This window comes from Pteropus vampyrus, unplaced genomic scaffold (assembly GCF_000151845.1).
Source record: "Pteropus vampyrus isolate Shadow unplaced genomic scaffold, Pvam_2.0 Scaffold138, whole genome shotgun sequence".
NCBI lineage: Eukaryota > Metazoa > Chordata > Mammalia > Chiroptera > Pteropodidae > Pteropus > Pteropus vampyrus.
Window position 1 is genome coordinate 843203 of NW_011888919.1, and position 16253 is coordinate 859455.

At 50.6% G+C, this 16253-nt stretch overlaps 1 protein-coding gene across 1 annotated transcript in view; it reads left to right on the forward strand.

Moving 5' to 3' along the window:
* The first annotated feature begins 2475 nt into the window (after window positions 1-2475).
* NOVA2 (NOVA alternative splicing regulator 2) overlaps window positions 2476-16253 on the forward strand; it is a 14937-nt gene continuing 1159 nt past the window's right edge. Inside the window, exons 1-3 of the mRNA XM_011368071.2 lie at window positions 2476-2719; window positions 7875-8041; window positions 15909-16247. Coding sequence (XP_011366373.1) covers window positions 2476-2719; window positions 7875-8041; window positions 15909-16247 — 750 coding nt within the window. The remainder of the gene's footprint in view (window positions 2720-7874; window positions 8042-15908; window positions 16248-16253) is intronic.

The window sequence follows — 16253 nt, forward strand, 5'->3', positions numbered from 1 at the left end:
AATGGGGTGAGGGGACATCCCCAGTTTTCTTCAGAGGGGCCAAATCGCTTTTCCCTTCGAGAGGGAAGCTGGGGCAGAGGAGACAGGGAGTGGAGTCGGAGGAGGAAAGAGGACGGAGTCCCAGTGAGAATGCCTCGCCATCTTTTTGAACCTTCCAGAACCAGTGGGCAGGCAAGGGGCCACTTCTGTGAGCCCAGGCAAGAAAGTGAATTAAGTGGGGGGGGGGTCAGAATGATTGATGGGAAGGCACCCTGTCAGGGGTGGGGGAGCTAATTACCTAAGAGGCTTAATGATCTGATTAGGCAAATATAAGAGGATTGCCTCGGGCTCAGGGAAACCCCTTAATTCTGGACCCCCTCCCCATGCCAGCACAGCCACATCCAGCCCCGCCTTCCCAGACCCCCATCTTAGCACATCGGGGAACCTAGAACCTTCAGTCTCCAGGGACCCCGCAGGGCTCCCAGCCCCCCGCCCTGCCCCCACTTTTACCAGTGCGGATTCTCTTTTTATCTGCTTCGTACGTTGGAGTTTCATGGGAGAACATTGAAAATAGGTTTCCTTGGCTTAAAAGAAAACGTTGAAAGCTGCTGGGGGATGGTTGAAGACCTGAAGCCTTGGAAGCGGAACGACCTGGCTTCCCCCTCCCCCGCCCCACCCTTTTTCCCCAGTGTTTATCGCATGCTGGGCGCTGCGTGAGTCCCTGGGGCACGAGGGTCTAGGGACATGACCCACAATGCACTTCTGTGATACAGTGCTCTGACGGCATGAAACGGGATCCATCCCCTCCTCAGAGTTCGAGGAAAGCTTCCGAGAAGAAGCGGCATTTGAGCGGGGTCCTGAGGACAAGAAGAATTCACTGGGAGAGGCGGGTTCCAGGCAGAAAACGTGCAAAGGCCCTGGGGTGGGACAGAAGAGGAAATGTCTGAGGAACAGAAAAGAAAGTGTGTCTGGTGTGCGTAGAGGAAGGTGAGGATGTGGAGCTGGAAAGGTGGGCGGGGCCAAATCACCAAGGGACTTATACTGAGAAGGCTCTGGAAGTTTTACCGTAGAAGGACTTGGATGCAACAGTTTGGTCAGAAGGAAGGAGAGGCTGGGCACGGGCCTTGCGACGGCGTTGACGAAGTGCTTTGCACATGACCATGAAAATGGGTCCCTAACAAAGACCGGCCAAAGCCTCACGGACACCCTTGGCACCATCTCGGGACTCCAGGTCTTTGACACTGTCTCTGAGCTGTTGCCACCGGCAGGGGAGGGTGCTGAGCAGCGGAGGGCCAAGAACGCAGCACAATTGCATTTGACCGTCTTGGGCGGGTGACCTTGGGCCGGCGCCCTCCTTTCCGTGAGCCTCTCTGCGCCTCAGTTTCCTCTTATTTAAAAATGGGTCTCATTCTAGCCACCTCACTGGTAGTCATGAGAAACAGATGAGGTCAAGTTTGCCAAACACTCAGCACAGCGCTGGGTGGTAGTGAGCACCGAGAACCCCAGAATGCAGCCCTCCTCCTCCCTCCCTCCTCACCCCTTCCACCTGTCAGCCCACCACCCGCTCCTGTCTGGCCCAGTCGCCTTCTCACTGGGCTCCCGGCTCTTCCACCCTCGCCTCTCATACATAGTCTGCTCACCTCCTGGGCGTCAGAGGGATCTTCTTGAAACCTCAGTCAGATCACACCCCTCCTCTGCTCAGAACCCTCTGTGGCTCCCATCTTACTTCGGGCAAAAATCAAAGACCTCACCGTGGCCCCCAAGCCTCAACACGCCACCACCTCCACCACCCCACTGGGCCCACGCCTCACTCTCCCTCAAACAGCCCAGGCACAGACCCACCCCAGGGCCTTTGCACTCGCTCTCGCTCCACAGTCACATGGTTCTGACTCTCCTCCCCCAGGGCCTGGATAGAGCATATCGTAATGGTTCAGAGCATGGACGTCTCGGCCACCGACTAGCTCTGCGAACTGGGGCGATGTCTCCAGCTTTGTTTTCCTGTCTGTAGAATGTTTTGGGTTTGTTTTTTTTTTAAGTACCTTTCTCATCGCATTAGTGTGAAAATTAAATGAAGTATTTGTAAGTACTTGTTAGAGAATCCAGCACACATCGGTGCTATAGAGTGTTTGCTATCAAAGGCCACGTTCTCTGACAGTGCCACCCCTACACTCCCCACCCCCTTGCCTGCCTGTTTTTTTGTTTTCCTAGTACTTACCACCACCTGACACAAACCATACCGTCTGTCTCCCCCCTCTAGAAGAAGGAGCTGTGCAAGCTCTCAGCTGAATCGCGAAAACTCTTTTAGCCTTATTTTGCCCACAAAAATCACGGAGCTTTGTCTGCTTTCTTCATGGCTGTTTCACTGGAACGGTGCCAAGCACGCAGCAGGTGCTCAGTACCTGTTTGTGGAATGAATGAATGAATGAATGAATGAATATCGTTATTATTATTATCTCCTTACGGCCGTTCTCATGGCCGTTGCTCCCGTATGTTACCATGATCCTAGTGGTTTCCGGGCTGGCACATCCTTCGGGGTACCCTCTCAAAGTGAAGAGCACCCCTTCTGACTCCCCTCCCACCGTGTGTGCCCCTGCAGAGGAAGGCGAATACTTCCTGAAGGTGCTGATCCCCAGCTACGCGGCGGGCTCCATCATCGGCAAGGGAGGGCAGACCATCGTGCAGCTACAGAAGGAGACGGGAGCCACCATCAAGCTCTCCAAGTCCAAAGACTTCTACCCCGGTGAGCCCCTGCCCAAGACTCTGCTCGGGGACCTCCCGTCCCTCCCACCTGGGCCCAGGATGACGGGGAGGGGCTGCCCAGGAGCAGTAAGAGTGTGGGGGAGACCTCCCCTCCTGCTAAGGGGACAGAGCTGCCCTCAGGCCCACCCCCCCACTCAGGCCAGAGCAGATGGGGGTGGGGGCAGGGCAAAACAATGGGCCTGCTGCATATTCATGAGCTCATTTGCATGATGTGCTGGCAGATGTGCCCCTTCCCACACACCTGCCCCTTTGGGTCAGTTGGAGGAGCTGGTGGGGAGGGGGGAAAGGAAGCAGGTGTTAGGGTGTCCCTCCGGGCTTGGGGGGTGGGCAGCCGTCCGTGTTACACACCGCCCCACACTCCTTTCCCCCCCCCTCCGAGTATTTCCCTTTGGATTTCAGTCATCCCGTCTCGCCCACCCTGAGTCCCACTGGTCCGCTCTGTGTCATTCTTTGTGCCTTTCGCATGCCGTCTCTGGCTCGCCCACCTCTGTGCCCTCCGTCTCCAGCCGCATCCGCCTCCCCGGCTCCTCCTGCCTTTCTTTTCGCTCTGTCTCTCTGGCTCCATCTGGATGTCCCCCCATCCCTTTAGTCTCCCTTAGTCTCCCTTCCGGTCCATCTCCGCTTCCCCCTCTCCCCCCCACTCCTCTTTTCCTCCCTTTGTGTCTTCCCATCTCCCTCCCATCTCTTCCTTTCCCTCCACCTTTCCTATTCTCTCGCTTTTCATTCTCTTACTCTCCCAATTCTCTCTCTCTCTCTCTCTCTGCAGTCACCCACTCAGCCGGTACTCAGCAACCCCGCCGTGGGGCTGCCCCGTTTCTGTCTGCCTCTGCTCGCCCATCTCTCCCTTTACGCTTCCCTCCTTCTCCTAAGCCCAGCTCCCTCCCGTTTTGTTCCGTTCTGCTCTCTCTTTAAACCCAGCCCGTGTGCTGCCTCTCCTCCCGCTCTGTCTCCGTCTCCCCAGCCATACATTTGTCAAGGCCCCTGCAACTCTCTCTAATCCCCCTCAACACCCCTCAACCTTCCGTATCTCCCTCCCAAGACCAACGCCTGCCTGGGCTCTGACATCTAGGAATCCAGGGAAGGCCCCCTGAATTGCATCTTTGGCCCGGCTCTGCTTCTAGTTCATCCTAATCCCCTTGGAGTTTTGTAGGTCAAACACCAGAGCTGGAGCCCAGGTCAGGACACATTCATATCCTCTTCTCTCTCTCTCTCTCTCTCTCTCTCTCATTCTCTCTCTCTCTCTCTGCCTCGCTCCCTCCTCCCTCCACTCCTCCCACCTCCCATCTCACTAAGCAGCTTTGGCAGGAGGTTTAGAGAACTGTCCAGGGGACTAGGCAAGCCCCCCTTTTCTTGTCCGCCCCGGCCCAGTTTCCCCCACACCCCTCTAGCACACAAGATACGGATAAGACCTCTTCTTGGGACATTCATCTAAGGACACTTGGTTCCTCGCCCTTGGATCACATTCTGTGACATGAGACACATCATCGCCTCCCCAACTCAGTGACACACCCCACAGGCCAGGCAGCTGAGAACCCCAGAGGATGGGACAGTCACTGACTCTCCTGGGACAAACACAGTTCAAACAAACAGCATCTCTCCCCAGCCCTTGGACATGCGGCCAGCCGCCCCCTGCTCCCCGCCCCGCCACTCCAGAACATATGGCATGAGCCTGACTCAGTGATGAAGGACGCAGCCCCCTGCATCCTAGTCCTGTCCCCAGGACTTCTCAGGACACGCAGGAACACAAGACCTGAGATCTGCTGCTCGAGACGTCTAGGTATTTCCCTGTGCCCCTGGCTAACACCCTTTCATTCATTCATTCATTCATTCAGCACATTCTCTGAGCACCTCCTCTGTGCCAGCTCTATACTGGACAGAGGTGGGGACATAGCAGTGACTCAGACACCCCAGGCTGGCCCTCTCGAATCTCACATCCCAGTAGGGAAGACAGACTGAGCACCAGTGACGATCCAGAGTGGTCAGGACTGGGGCGGGGAAGCCCAGAGGATGGCGGGAGCCCAGATGAGGCAGTCAACCCTGCCTCAGGAGGTCAGGAAGGGCTTCCTGGAGGAGGAGCCCAGAACAATAAGTGAGACTGAGCTAGGTAAAAGCAGTGAGGAGTGCCAGGAAGATGAAATAGCATGTTCAAAGGCTGGAGGAGGGGCAGTTTATTCGGTGTCGTGGCTGAAGCATAGAGAACAGGCGAGAAATGGAAAGTGTCTTCTGGGCCTAGTAAATTCACACACGAACACGAAGACAGACAACACACACACACTGCACAAAACAAAAACCTACGTGGCCCTTAACCCCAAGGGAGGGGCAGAACACACAAAGGGGTTCCCCCACTTTATACAGGAAACCCCAAGCCCCAGATTCAATCCCTCTGGCTGGCTCAAACATGGAGAAACAGAGACCCAGAAAGAGGCAGGTACTGGCCCAAGGCCATGCAGACTCCTGTGCACTCAGCCAGACACCCTCATGATTCTAAATTGTCTGATTTTGAGTATCTGCTTGAAGCTCTGGAACTCACTTTCAGAAGGAAAATACACACACACACACACACAATTTTTAAAAAATATTTTATTGAATTACGACATATTTGCACCAAAGTGCAAAATCTTAAGTGACTACTTAATCAATTCATCATATTCTTTTTTTATGATCGAAAACACAAAAGCAAAACGACAATCGGTTTATGTCTCCCCTTCTATCTCGCCGTGCAAACACACACACGCATGCTCCACGCACCCCAAATTTAGCACAGCGTAGCTCAGTGGCTAAAAGCTGAGAGTCTGAAGCCAGACACCTGGGTTCAGACCCCTGATCTTTCACTACTGGCTGAATGAACTTAGTTAGACAAACTTCAAACAGTCTCTGTGCTTCAGTGTCCTTAACAGTAAGTCAGGAATAATAATATTGCCTGCCTCGTGTATAAAAGTGAACAAATATATATAAAGTGCTTAAAATGGTGCTGGCACTTGGTGTTATGTAAGCACCAGCTGTTAGTATTGGACATTCTTTCAGAGTTTCACTGAGTCCCACAAAACCCCCGTGGACCCGGGATAAGAACTACAAGGGGATGGGAGATCACAGATCCCCTGAGCTGGAAGGACACCTCGCAGAGATGGAGAGCTTGGCCCCTTCATTCCAGGCTTTCCCGGGGACCATCCACCCCCCCCACCCCCCCAGTTCCCACCCTGACCCACACCCTTTCCTATTTACACCCAGACGGAGGCAGCCTGCACGCTGACTCACCCTTGGCTCAAACCAAGCCATTGTTCAGGGGGAGGGGGGAGTACGAGTGAGGAACAACGGCCCAAAGGAGATTGAGGATGTCAACTATACAAGTGACCCAGCACAGTGACACTCAGACACATGGTAAGACTGGCCTGCCAGGCTGAGAGACAGCAAGCGAGGGATCAGAGCGATAGCACCAGCATGCTGCCCTAGAATGCCCACAGGACACTGGACACTCACCCCAAGTGTCCCAGACGTGCAGGCACACAGAGCCTGGCACTCACTTAGGTCCGTTACAGAGCCAGGGGAAAAACTGGTCTGACAGACAGAGTCCCACCCAGAGAGAGACACGCACACGCTCCACACACTGGACAATGCCAGCTCACCCGGGCAGTCACATTCCCACACTCGCTGGCCATAGTAGAGTCTTCTTTGGCTGTAACACCTACATGCAGACAAACCCATCAGGCCTCCAGTCTTACCTCCCAGTGCTTTGGTCTGCCTGTTGGTCTCTTTCTTTCTCGTGTTCACACACATCAGTCTTATCTGTCTGTTCCTATATATACACTCACATACATAATTATGTATACCACACACCTGTCATCCAAATAACCTTTTAAACACCTAGAGGTCTCTGGCCGTCTCTTTCCCGTACACACCTACGTACACACGCATGCAAACACACACGCTGTCACACGGTCTCCAGGTGGCATGCATTCACTGTACACCCTCACTGTCGCTTCATGACATTCTTTGTTTCTCTTAAACCCTCACACACACTCGGCTTCGTCTCACAGATAGTATACGTAACCTTGAACATCACGGCCACACCCCAAGCCTTCTTCACACACACGAGCGGGCACAAGCATCTTTCCTGGAATCGCGGGCATGCAGTCTGTTTATATCTCCGTCCGTGCTGCCCTCTCTCTCATAGACACGTACACAGATAAAGATCATTCAGCCGGTCCTGCCTGAATATCCACATGCATGCACGTGCACGTGCGCACACACACACACGCACACCCCACTCACCCAAACAGCCTCGCAGCGTTACCCAGAGTCTCTCTCCCACCCACATATATCCCAACACTATTCAGAGTTAGCTTCTCTCTTCCCCACTGCCCCCCCCTCCCCAACACACACATATACACATAGTAAGAATGCCCGGGTCAGAACTGCAACCAATATCTGGAGAATCTCCAGCAAAGGTACCCAGTCCCCACTCTTCCACGAGTTGCCTTTGACCCACTCTGCTCACCCCTCTCCCCTCTCCTGCCCTCCCCCACCCCTCAGCCCTCCATCTGGTGGGTCCAGGCAGGCACTCAGGCCTCTCTTCTGTCTCCCCCATCCCCCAGCCCTTCCCCATCCTCTCCAAAAGCCCAGAGGCCGTCGCTGCAGGCTTTCAGGGGTTGCCATGGCAACAGGGCCTCGTCCTTCGTCCCCCTGGGGGTGGGCTGAGGACCCGGCCAGCCAGACCGATAAGGGGGTTCCAGTTACTGTGGCAACCGTTGCAGGCCTGAGCTCTCAGCTTCTAGAAGGGAGGAGTGAGTGAATGGTTGCCAAAGCAACCGGGAGGCAGCAAGGACTGGGAAGAGGCAGCTGAGCCCTGTCTCCCCTGCCCGGGGCTGCTGTGGGCATCGCAAAGCACTTAAGCATCATTCTTCCATCCCCCGGGGTTGTTTTAGGGGAGGGCGATGAAGTGCAGATTATAAAACAGGGATTCCGCTCACTCTCCCAGCTACCCACTGTAGCCTGGGAGCCCATGCCAGCATGCCCAGGCTTACCACGTGACCACTCCCCGGACCTCAGTTTTCTCTCTCCATTAAATGGAGCCTGTCTCTCAGGAATGTTTCCATTCCTGTCTGATGCGTCTGCCTGCCCTCTTCCTCGTTCAACAGGAACCACAGAGCGAGTATGCCTGGTACAGGGCACAGCAGAGGCCTTGAATGCTGTGCACAGCTTTATTGCCGAGAAGGTCCGAGAAATCCCACAAGCGATGACCAAACCTGAGGTGGTCAACATCCTTCAACCCCAAACCACGATGAACCCCGACAGAGCCAAGCAGGTCAGCGGGGACAGAATGGGTTTCTATAAAGCAGTGAGAAGAAGACATTTCTCCCATCACTGAATTACTGTGGGAGTTCAATTGATAAAACATGTACCAATCAAATACCTGGTAGTGGTTAGTGTTGTTATTATTAGAGAATCAGCCTAGCGACTCCAGACCACCTGATTCTGGGAGAATTTGGCCCAGACACCCCTACGTACCCCTCTTTCCTGGGACTGTCTGGATCCTCTTCCCCCCTACGCCTCATCCCATTGTCTCTCAGAGCAACCTGCCTCTCACTTCCTGTCCTCCCGTTGGTGACCTCAGCCGCAGCCCATCCACATCTAGAAGAGTTTAGAAATGGCCTCTCATACTCCCCCTCTCTGTATGGGAGCAGCCACCATTTCGGAGAAATGATGTTTCCTCAGCAAGAGAGGGGGCAGGTCCCTCTCCTACACAGCCCTCTCTAGAAGGGATGGAAGGAGGAGGGCAGCGCTTCTCGGTTGCCTCAGTTACAGGGAAGCGGTGGCGTAGGGGCGTGGCACGGAGCGGACCAATCCCTTCCCGCCTCTCTGGTTGCCATGACCACGGTGCGCACTGGGCAGGTGGGCTTGCCGCAGAGCCCCTGGCAGCACTGTCCTGAGGGTCGGGGGCCAAGGGGGAGGGGAATGCCCTCCGGCGTTTTCTCCCCTTCCCCGCTCCCATATACATGCGCACACGATGCAAAGGGGGCGAGAAGTCCCGGACTGGCGGACAGGCCACTTGTGAGCGTTCCTTAACGTCTGCCTAAGAAGCGAAGACGAGAGAGGGCCTCGGTAAAAGGAATCTGGAATTCTTGGGAATCCTCGTTGCCCTGAGGTGGTGGTTGGGGGGACCACAGACAGTTCCCCCAAGATCGTGGGGAAACGGTGGGCGGAAAGCCTTGGGAGAACGCTGCCCAGCGAGCGGATCTCGTCCCCAAAAAGACAGCAGGCCCGGGGCTAGGATCGCGGCTGCTGTCCTTGGTGCTGAAGCGGCTCCGCTCCTAGCGCCTCGCGGGGCCTCTTCCGAATCCCTTCCTATGGGCAGGCCACAGCTTCCCCACAGTTGGCAGGGAGGCAAGGGTATTGCCACTTCCCTCCGCCTTGGTCGTGGCCACAAGGGGCCCAGGGTTCATCAAGAGTCTGTACATGTTTAGAGAAAATGGGGTCAGCGCCATCTGTGCCTGAGCCACCCCACCCCCTAATCCGCGGGAACTCTGAGATAGGGAGTGGAAAGGTTATCGAACCAGGATTTTTCCTCTGCCTTATTCCTCGGGGGCTGCAAAGAATTATGGAAATAATGGCTGAAGGCTCATGCTCTGGAGTCAAGATGTTAAGTTGAATCTTACTCTGATACTTTTACCTGCCTGACCTTGAACAGGTGACTTGATTTCTCCATATTTCGTTTTCTCATCTGTAAAATGAGATTCATTATGGTACCTACTTCAGGGTGGTAGCATTCATTGATGTTCAAAAAGCACTTAGCATGTATGCCTAATGCATAGGAAGTTCTCAAAAACATGTTAGCTGTTGTTATTGTTATTACGGGTTTTTGAGTCAGAAGACAGGTGTGTCTAGTCTCTATTTGCCTTGGGCTTGCTGTGTTTACTCTAGGTCTTCTTCTCATCTATAAGCCTCAGTTTCCCTTTCTTTACAGTGTGAAAACTGGGCCAAACCAGGGGCAGCCACTGCTCTACTCCAGTTGAGTCTTGCCCTTTGGGGACACGGACATAGTACTGCCACATTTTCCACATTTTTCAAGATTTTTTAAGGTCAGCTCTGTTTTTTAAAGCACTATATGGCTATGGGCTGGCTATGGCCTGAGGACCACCAGTTTGCCACCCTGCCTGGTATCTGAATTATCTAAGTAGCTTGCAATGCCTGTTCCAGAATTCTGGCCCTGAACCAGAATTTCTGGGGCTAAGACCTGGGAATATAAATGTGGACTCTGTGGCCTGGGATCAGATCCTGGCTATACTGTTCACTACCTGTGTGACCTTGAGTAAGTTACTGAATCTCTCTGTGCCTTTGCCTCCCAATCTATAAAATGTGATAATAATAATACCTACCTTGTAGGATTGTTGCTAAGTTGTTGCTAAGATTAAGTAGGTTTAAGTAAGATTATGAAAGTTTCAAAAAGTGCCTGGTATGTGGTAGGTACTGTTAGCTGCTGCTGCTGCTGTTACTATTACTTTAAAATCTCCAGACTTGCAAATCACTGAGACAGACGGGCTCTGAGGTTATTCTGGCTCTAAAACCCCTACAATTTGATGGCTCTGTGATTCCAGGATTCTAGGTGTGTATTATTCTAAGATTCTGCTGCTCTAACATTCTTGGGACTCCAGGATTCTATGGAACTGCCCCTGTGGATGTGGCTCTTCAATCTGGGCCTATCGTGAAGGCAGCTACTGTTTTCTGAGGGTTTCCCGTGTGCCAGGCACTAGGCAGTCACTTTAGTCATTGAATAGTTTCGGTAATTGTATGGAGTAGCTGTGGTTTATGTCAGTGTTGGAGACGAAGCACAGAAGCACAGAGAGGTGAAGGCATTTGCTTTCACCATTTCTTGATGGGCACAGTTTCTCAGATGAAACGGTCCCATCCTTCCCAGTTGCTCTGAAATGCTGTGTCACATACCAAATACCTCCTTGCCTCTAGGTCTGATTTTGTACACGCTTCTGTTCTATCCCCTTGACTTGTCAGACTTCTTTTTTCTAATGATTTTTTTAAAATAACAGCTGTGTTGACATATAATTCCCATACAGTAAGGTTTTCACCATTAGAAAGTATATAATCTAGTGGTTTTAGTATATTCACAAAGTAGTACATTGATCACCACCGTCTCATTCCAAAATGTTTTCACCACCCCAAAGAGAAGCCCCATACCTGTTAAAGGTCACTCTCCGTTCCCTCTGGGTCCCCTCCCAGCCCCTTTCCACAGCAAATTATACTTGATGTTTGTTGATTTGCCTATTCTGGATATTTTCCATAAATTGAATGATATTTGTGTGAGCTTTTGTGTCTGGCTTCTTTCCCTTGACATAGTATTTCCAAGTTTCATCCATATTGTAGCACATACCAAAACTTCATTCCATTGTATGACCAAACAATAGCTCATTGTATGGATATACCACATTCTGTCTATTCATCAACTGATAGAAATTTGGGTTGTTTCTACCCTTTAGCTATTATAGATAATGCTGCTTATGAACATATGTGTGGACATATGTTTTCAGTTCTCTTGGGTATCTACCTCAGGTTGGAATTGCTGGGTCATGGAATAAATCTATATTTGACTTTTTGAAAAACTGCTAGACAGTTTTTCGAAGTGGCTGTAACACAGGCCTGCCCATGAGGTAACAATGACAAGAACCATTTTTTGAGTATCTACTCTGGGCACATATTAATTGCACTCTCACGTGGCACCCTGTGCTTGACACATAGTATGTGCTCAGCAAATGTTGCTTGTTGGAATGAATGGATGATAACATGCCCATAGAGCCCAGGCAGAAACATGACTGAGGTAGGTAGCTAGGTGTAACCTGGCAATGGTGGGCACTGTGAGTCACCTGAAGGACAGCCATACTCAGTTCTAATTAATTGCGGCCATGCTCGAATTTCAAGCTCATCATTTTGTGCATGATCTCAGTTGGGCTTCACAATAATCCTGTGGAGGAGGTGTGGATATTTCCATTTTACAGATGAGAAAACTGAGTCTCAGATTAAATCTCTTGCCCAGCATCAATGGTGGAGCCAGGATTTAAACCTGAGCAGGTTATCTCCAGAGTCCAAGGCAGCTTTTCCGAAATGTGTGTGCACAGACTGCAAACTGATGGTCTGGCTACCACAGAGTGGTTCTTAGATATTTCGAAGAGGTTGCCAACATTTAAAAACTGGGATGCTTCACATTTGACAAATCAGAATATCCAGTTAATCCAGAAAAGTCAGATCAGGCTGAGTTTGGCTTCCCAAATGTACAGCATCCTACTCCGCTGCCCCCCCCCGCCCCGCCCACACCACCAGGTGACATACACCTGGCTGCCTCCACCCAGTCCCATTCCTACTAGGTCCTGTGAGTGTGTCAGCCCTCATTCTTTCATCCTTCCATTCATTCACCCACCCTTTGGTGAGTGTGTACCAGGTACTCCTCCAGGCACTGAGAACCCAGGAGTAAACAATGCAGACAAAAATCTCTACCCTTGTGGATCTTAAATCCTTTCAACAGAAACAGAAGATAGTAAATCTTCTATCAGAAACAGAACATAAGTAAATAAGTAAAACGTATAAGATGTCAGAGAATAAAAAGTATTATGAAGAAAAATCAAGCAGAGCAGAAGGAAAGGGAGTTTGGGGGCATATGTATTTTTTTCGTCTAACTTTTTATGTTGAAAATGTTTGAAGAATAGTACAATGAACTCCCTACACGTTGCATTTAGATTCACCAGTGTTAATGTTTGCTTTATATCTACACACACACACACACACACACACAGAGATTGCTTGTTGCTTTTTATTTGTTTCTTTGTTGCTGATGCATTTGAAAATGTCTTAGGCCTCATAACTCTTCACCCCTAAATACTTCAGCATATATCTCCCAAGAACAAGGACAGTCTCCTATATTATATTGCTATGATCACATCTAGCAAAATTAATACGAATTCCATACTATTATTTAATAAAAAGTCTATATTTGAATTGCCCCTATCTTTTATATCTATAAAGTACATATTTTTCTATCCAAGATTCAGTCAGTGTGCATTCATTGCATTTGATTGTTAACCTGATTCATGTCTTGATCTGGGATATATTTTTAAAGGTAGAGCCAGCAGCATTGCTGATTGGATGTTGGATGGGAGGGGAAAAGAGGATGCTTAAGTCTTGGGCCCAAGTCATGGAAGGATGCATTTTCCATGTAGCGAAATGAGGAACACCATGGCAGAAACACATTTAAGGAGAAAGATGATGAATTCCATTTTGGACTTTAAGTTTGAGGTATCTATTCAGCATCATAATAGAGCTGCGAGGTCAGCAGTTAGATAGGAGTCTGGAGGTGTCCATGCTGGGGATATAAAATAGGCGAATCAACAGGCTTTGACAATTGGGTGGTCAGGTCAGGCCTCTCTGAGGAGGTGCATTTATTCAATGACCTGAATGAAGGGAGGGGTGAGCCTCCTTTTCTGGGAAAGGGCCTTCCAGGTGCCAGAACAGCAGGTGCAAAGGCCCTGAGTCTGGTCAGAACTTGGCAAGTTGGAGGAACAGCAGAGTTGAAGTCAGCGAGATCAGCAGGATCAGAGCCTGTAAAGCAGTGAGCGGTTCTCAGCCTTGTCAGACCCAGTGTCCTCTTTTTTTCTACAAATATTTCCCCATGCCCACTTCACTCTCTGAGACTATATGTAAAACGTAGGTATAAAACATGTCGGGATCCTTAAGAGTTTTATTGAGATATCTCAGTTTTATTGAGATAGAATTCACATATGTGGAATTCACTCATTTGAAGTGCAGTTCAATGGTTTTATTATATTCAGAGCTGTGCATCGATCACCATGATCAATTTTAGAACATTTCATTCCCTCGAAAGGAAATTTTGATCCCCTTACCTATCACCCTTCAGTCCCCCCAGTTCACTGCCTCCTGAGCCCTAAGCCACCGCTGACCTACTTTCTGTGTCTATAGATTTGCCTGTTCCATACATTCATAGAGATGGAATCATACACTATGTGGTCTCTTGTGCCTGGCGTTGTTCATGCAGTGTAATGTTTTCTAGGTTCATCCTTGCTGTAGCATGGATCAGAACTTCATTCCTTTAAATCGATTGCCAGATAACATTCCATTGTACAGACGTACGTTTTCTGCATCCCGTAAGGCCTTTTTTAAATAAAGGAGAAATGAAAGGAAGATGATTTGTTATAAAATAAGATGAATCTTAATATGTAAATGCTCAGCCAGGACCACAATGGAAGAAGTAATGAAATAACCGGCCGCTCGCACCTGACGTAGCCCGAGCAAGTGGGACAGTGGCAAACGCGGTGATCCAGATTGTAAAATTAGAGACTTAGATGATATAAGTGGCATTCCTGCTGATGTCATGCTTTTGTAAAAAGACAAAAGACTCTCATGTAAGGTTCAGAAGAAAACAAAGTACAATCTTCTCTTGATTTACTGAGAGTTGCATTCCTGGAAATTTCAGTAGATCTTAAAACTGTGCAAAAAAAATATTTGGTACTTATATGTATCATGTACAAAAAAAATAAATACTTGGTACTTACATGTATCATGGGGTCAGTTCTGGGCTCACAGATTTATAAACAGGCTTTTCCCCAACATGGATGCCCAGAGGGACATTCAAAAGTCATAGAGAATCTGGGATTATTCTTTTTTGTGAGGAACTGACTGACATTATGGGATGCAAACATCGTGGCCCTGCCCGCTGAATCCCACATCTGTCCCCAATCATTGTGACAAATTTCCTGAATACCCCCAGGGTCTGGCTTGGGGGTGGAGAGGACACGCAGAGGTCAGAGCTTCAGGGGCTAGAATCCACCGGTCTGGGGGGTCGTGGGAAGGACTGAGAAGAAGGAATTTTTTTTTTTTTTTTTTTTTTTTTAGGTGAGGCAACCCTTGGTCAACCTCACAGATTACAAGGACCTTGTCAGCTTTCAATCCTTTATTTATTTATTTTTATTTTTTACGCCTACAGTACCTGGTCTTCCTCAGTGGTCTCCCATCCAAATATGAACCAGGCCCGACCCTACTAACAAGCCAGACGGGATGGGGCTTGTTCAGGGTGGCATGGCTGTAGACAGAAGAAGGAATTTATGTGTAGAAATACTCTCGGAGGTGCGAAAAGAGACATTTAATTCTGAAAAATCCCCACTGGGATTAAGATTGATCGGTTTTGTGGCTGCAAAGGATAGGCTGCTCTGCCACTGAGAAGCGGGGACCGCCGTATTTCAGTGACCGATTTTCTGCAAGGTTCTGGTATCTTCATTTCACAGATAAGGCAACTGCATTAGTTCGCTAGGGCTGTACCACAGACTGGGTGGGTCAAACAACAGAAATTCATTTTCTTACAATTCCGGAGGCCAGAAGTCCAGGATCAAGGTGTCTGGCCAGGTTGGTTTCTTCTGAGGCCTGTCTCCTTGGCTTGTAGACAGACGTCTTCCTGTGTCTTCATGTGGTCTTTCCTCTGTGTGTGTGTGTGTGTGTCCTAACCTCCTCTTCTTACAAGGACATCAGTCCTATTGCATTGGGGTTCCCCTAGGGAACTCACTTAACCTTAATTGCCTCTCTACAGACCCTATCTCCACATGCAGCCATATTCTGATGGGGTCAGGACTTCGACATATGAATTAAGGGGAGGGAGCAACAATTCGGCCCCTAACAAGAAAAAGGTTAAGCGAGGTAACCATGTCCTAGGGTGAGAAGCACAACGGGGCAGGGGGCCAGGAGGCTGGATTTCAGCTCCTTCCCTATCTGGGTAGCCTTGGGGCAAGTCCCTAAGTGAGACCAGTGATGGCTTTCCTGGGGCTGGGAATCAGAGGACTTAATGATGTGGGAAGGACATGGCACCAGAGCAAACTTGGAGCGGGGTCCTGGAGGGCCCCCCGCTGGTACAGCCTTTAAGGTGCTGAATGAAAAGGACGTCCCAGAGGACCCCGGGGCATGGGACAGGGTGGCTGAGAGGCTACAGAGGGGACTTGGAGTACTAGTTCTTTTTTTACCAACCTATATGGAAGTGTTTCAGTATTTTTAACAGCCTGTAGGACCCCGCTGGTGCATGCCGAAGGGACGGGCTGGAACTGATTTGGGACACTCGATAGCAGGGACAGGGGCTGACGCTAAAGACCCCGCTCTCACTCCCCACGCAGGCCAAGCTGATCGTCCCCAACAGCACGGCGGGCCTGATCATCGGCAAGGGGGGCGCAACAGTGAAGGCCGTGATGGAACAGTCAGGTGCCTGGGTGCAGCTGTCCCAGAAGCCAGAGGGCATCAACCTGCAGGAGCGAGTGGTGACCGTCAGCGGCGAACCCGAGCAGGTACACAAGGCCGTGAGCGCCATCGTGCAGAAGGTACAGGAAGACCCCCAGAGCAGCAGCTGCCTCAACATCAGCTACGCCAACGTGGCTGGCCCCGTGGCCAACTCCAACCCCACCGGTTCGCCGTATGCCAGCCCTGCCGACGTGCTGCCTGCTGCGGCCGCCGCCTCGGCCGCC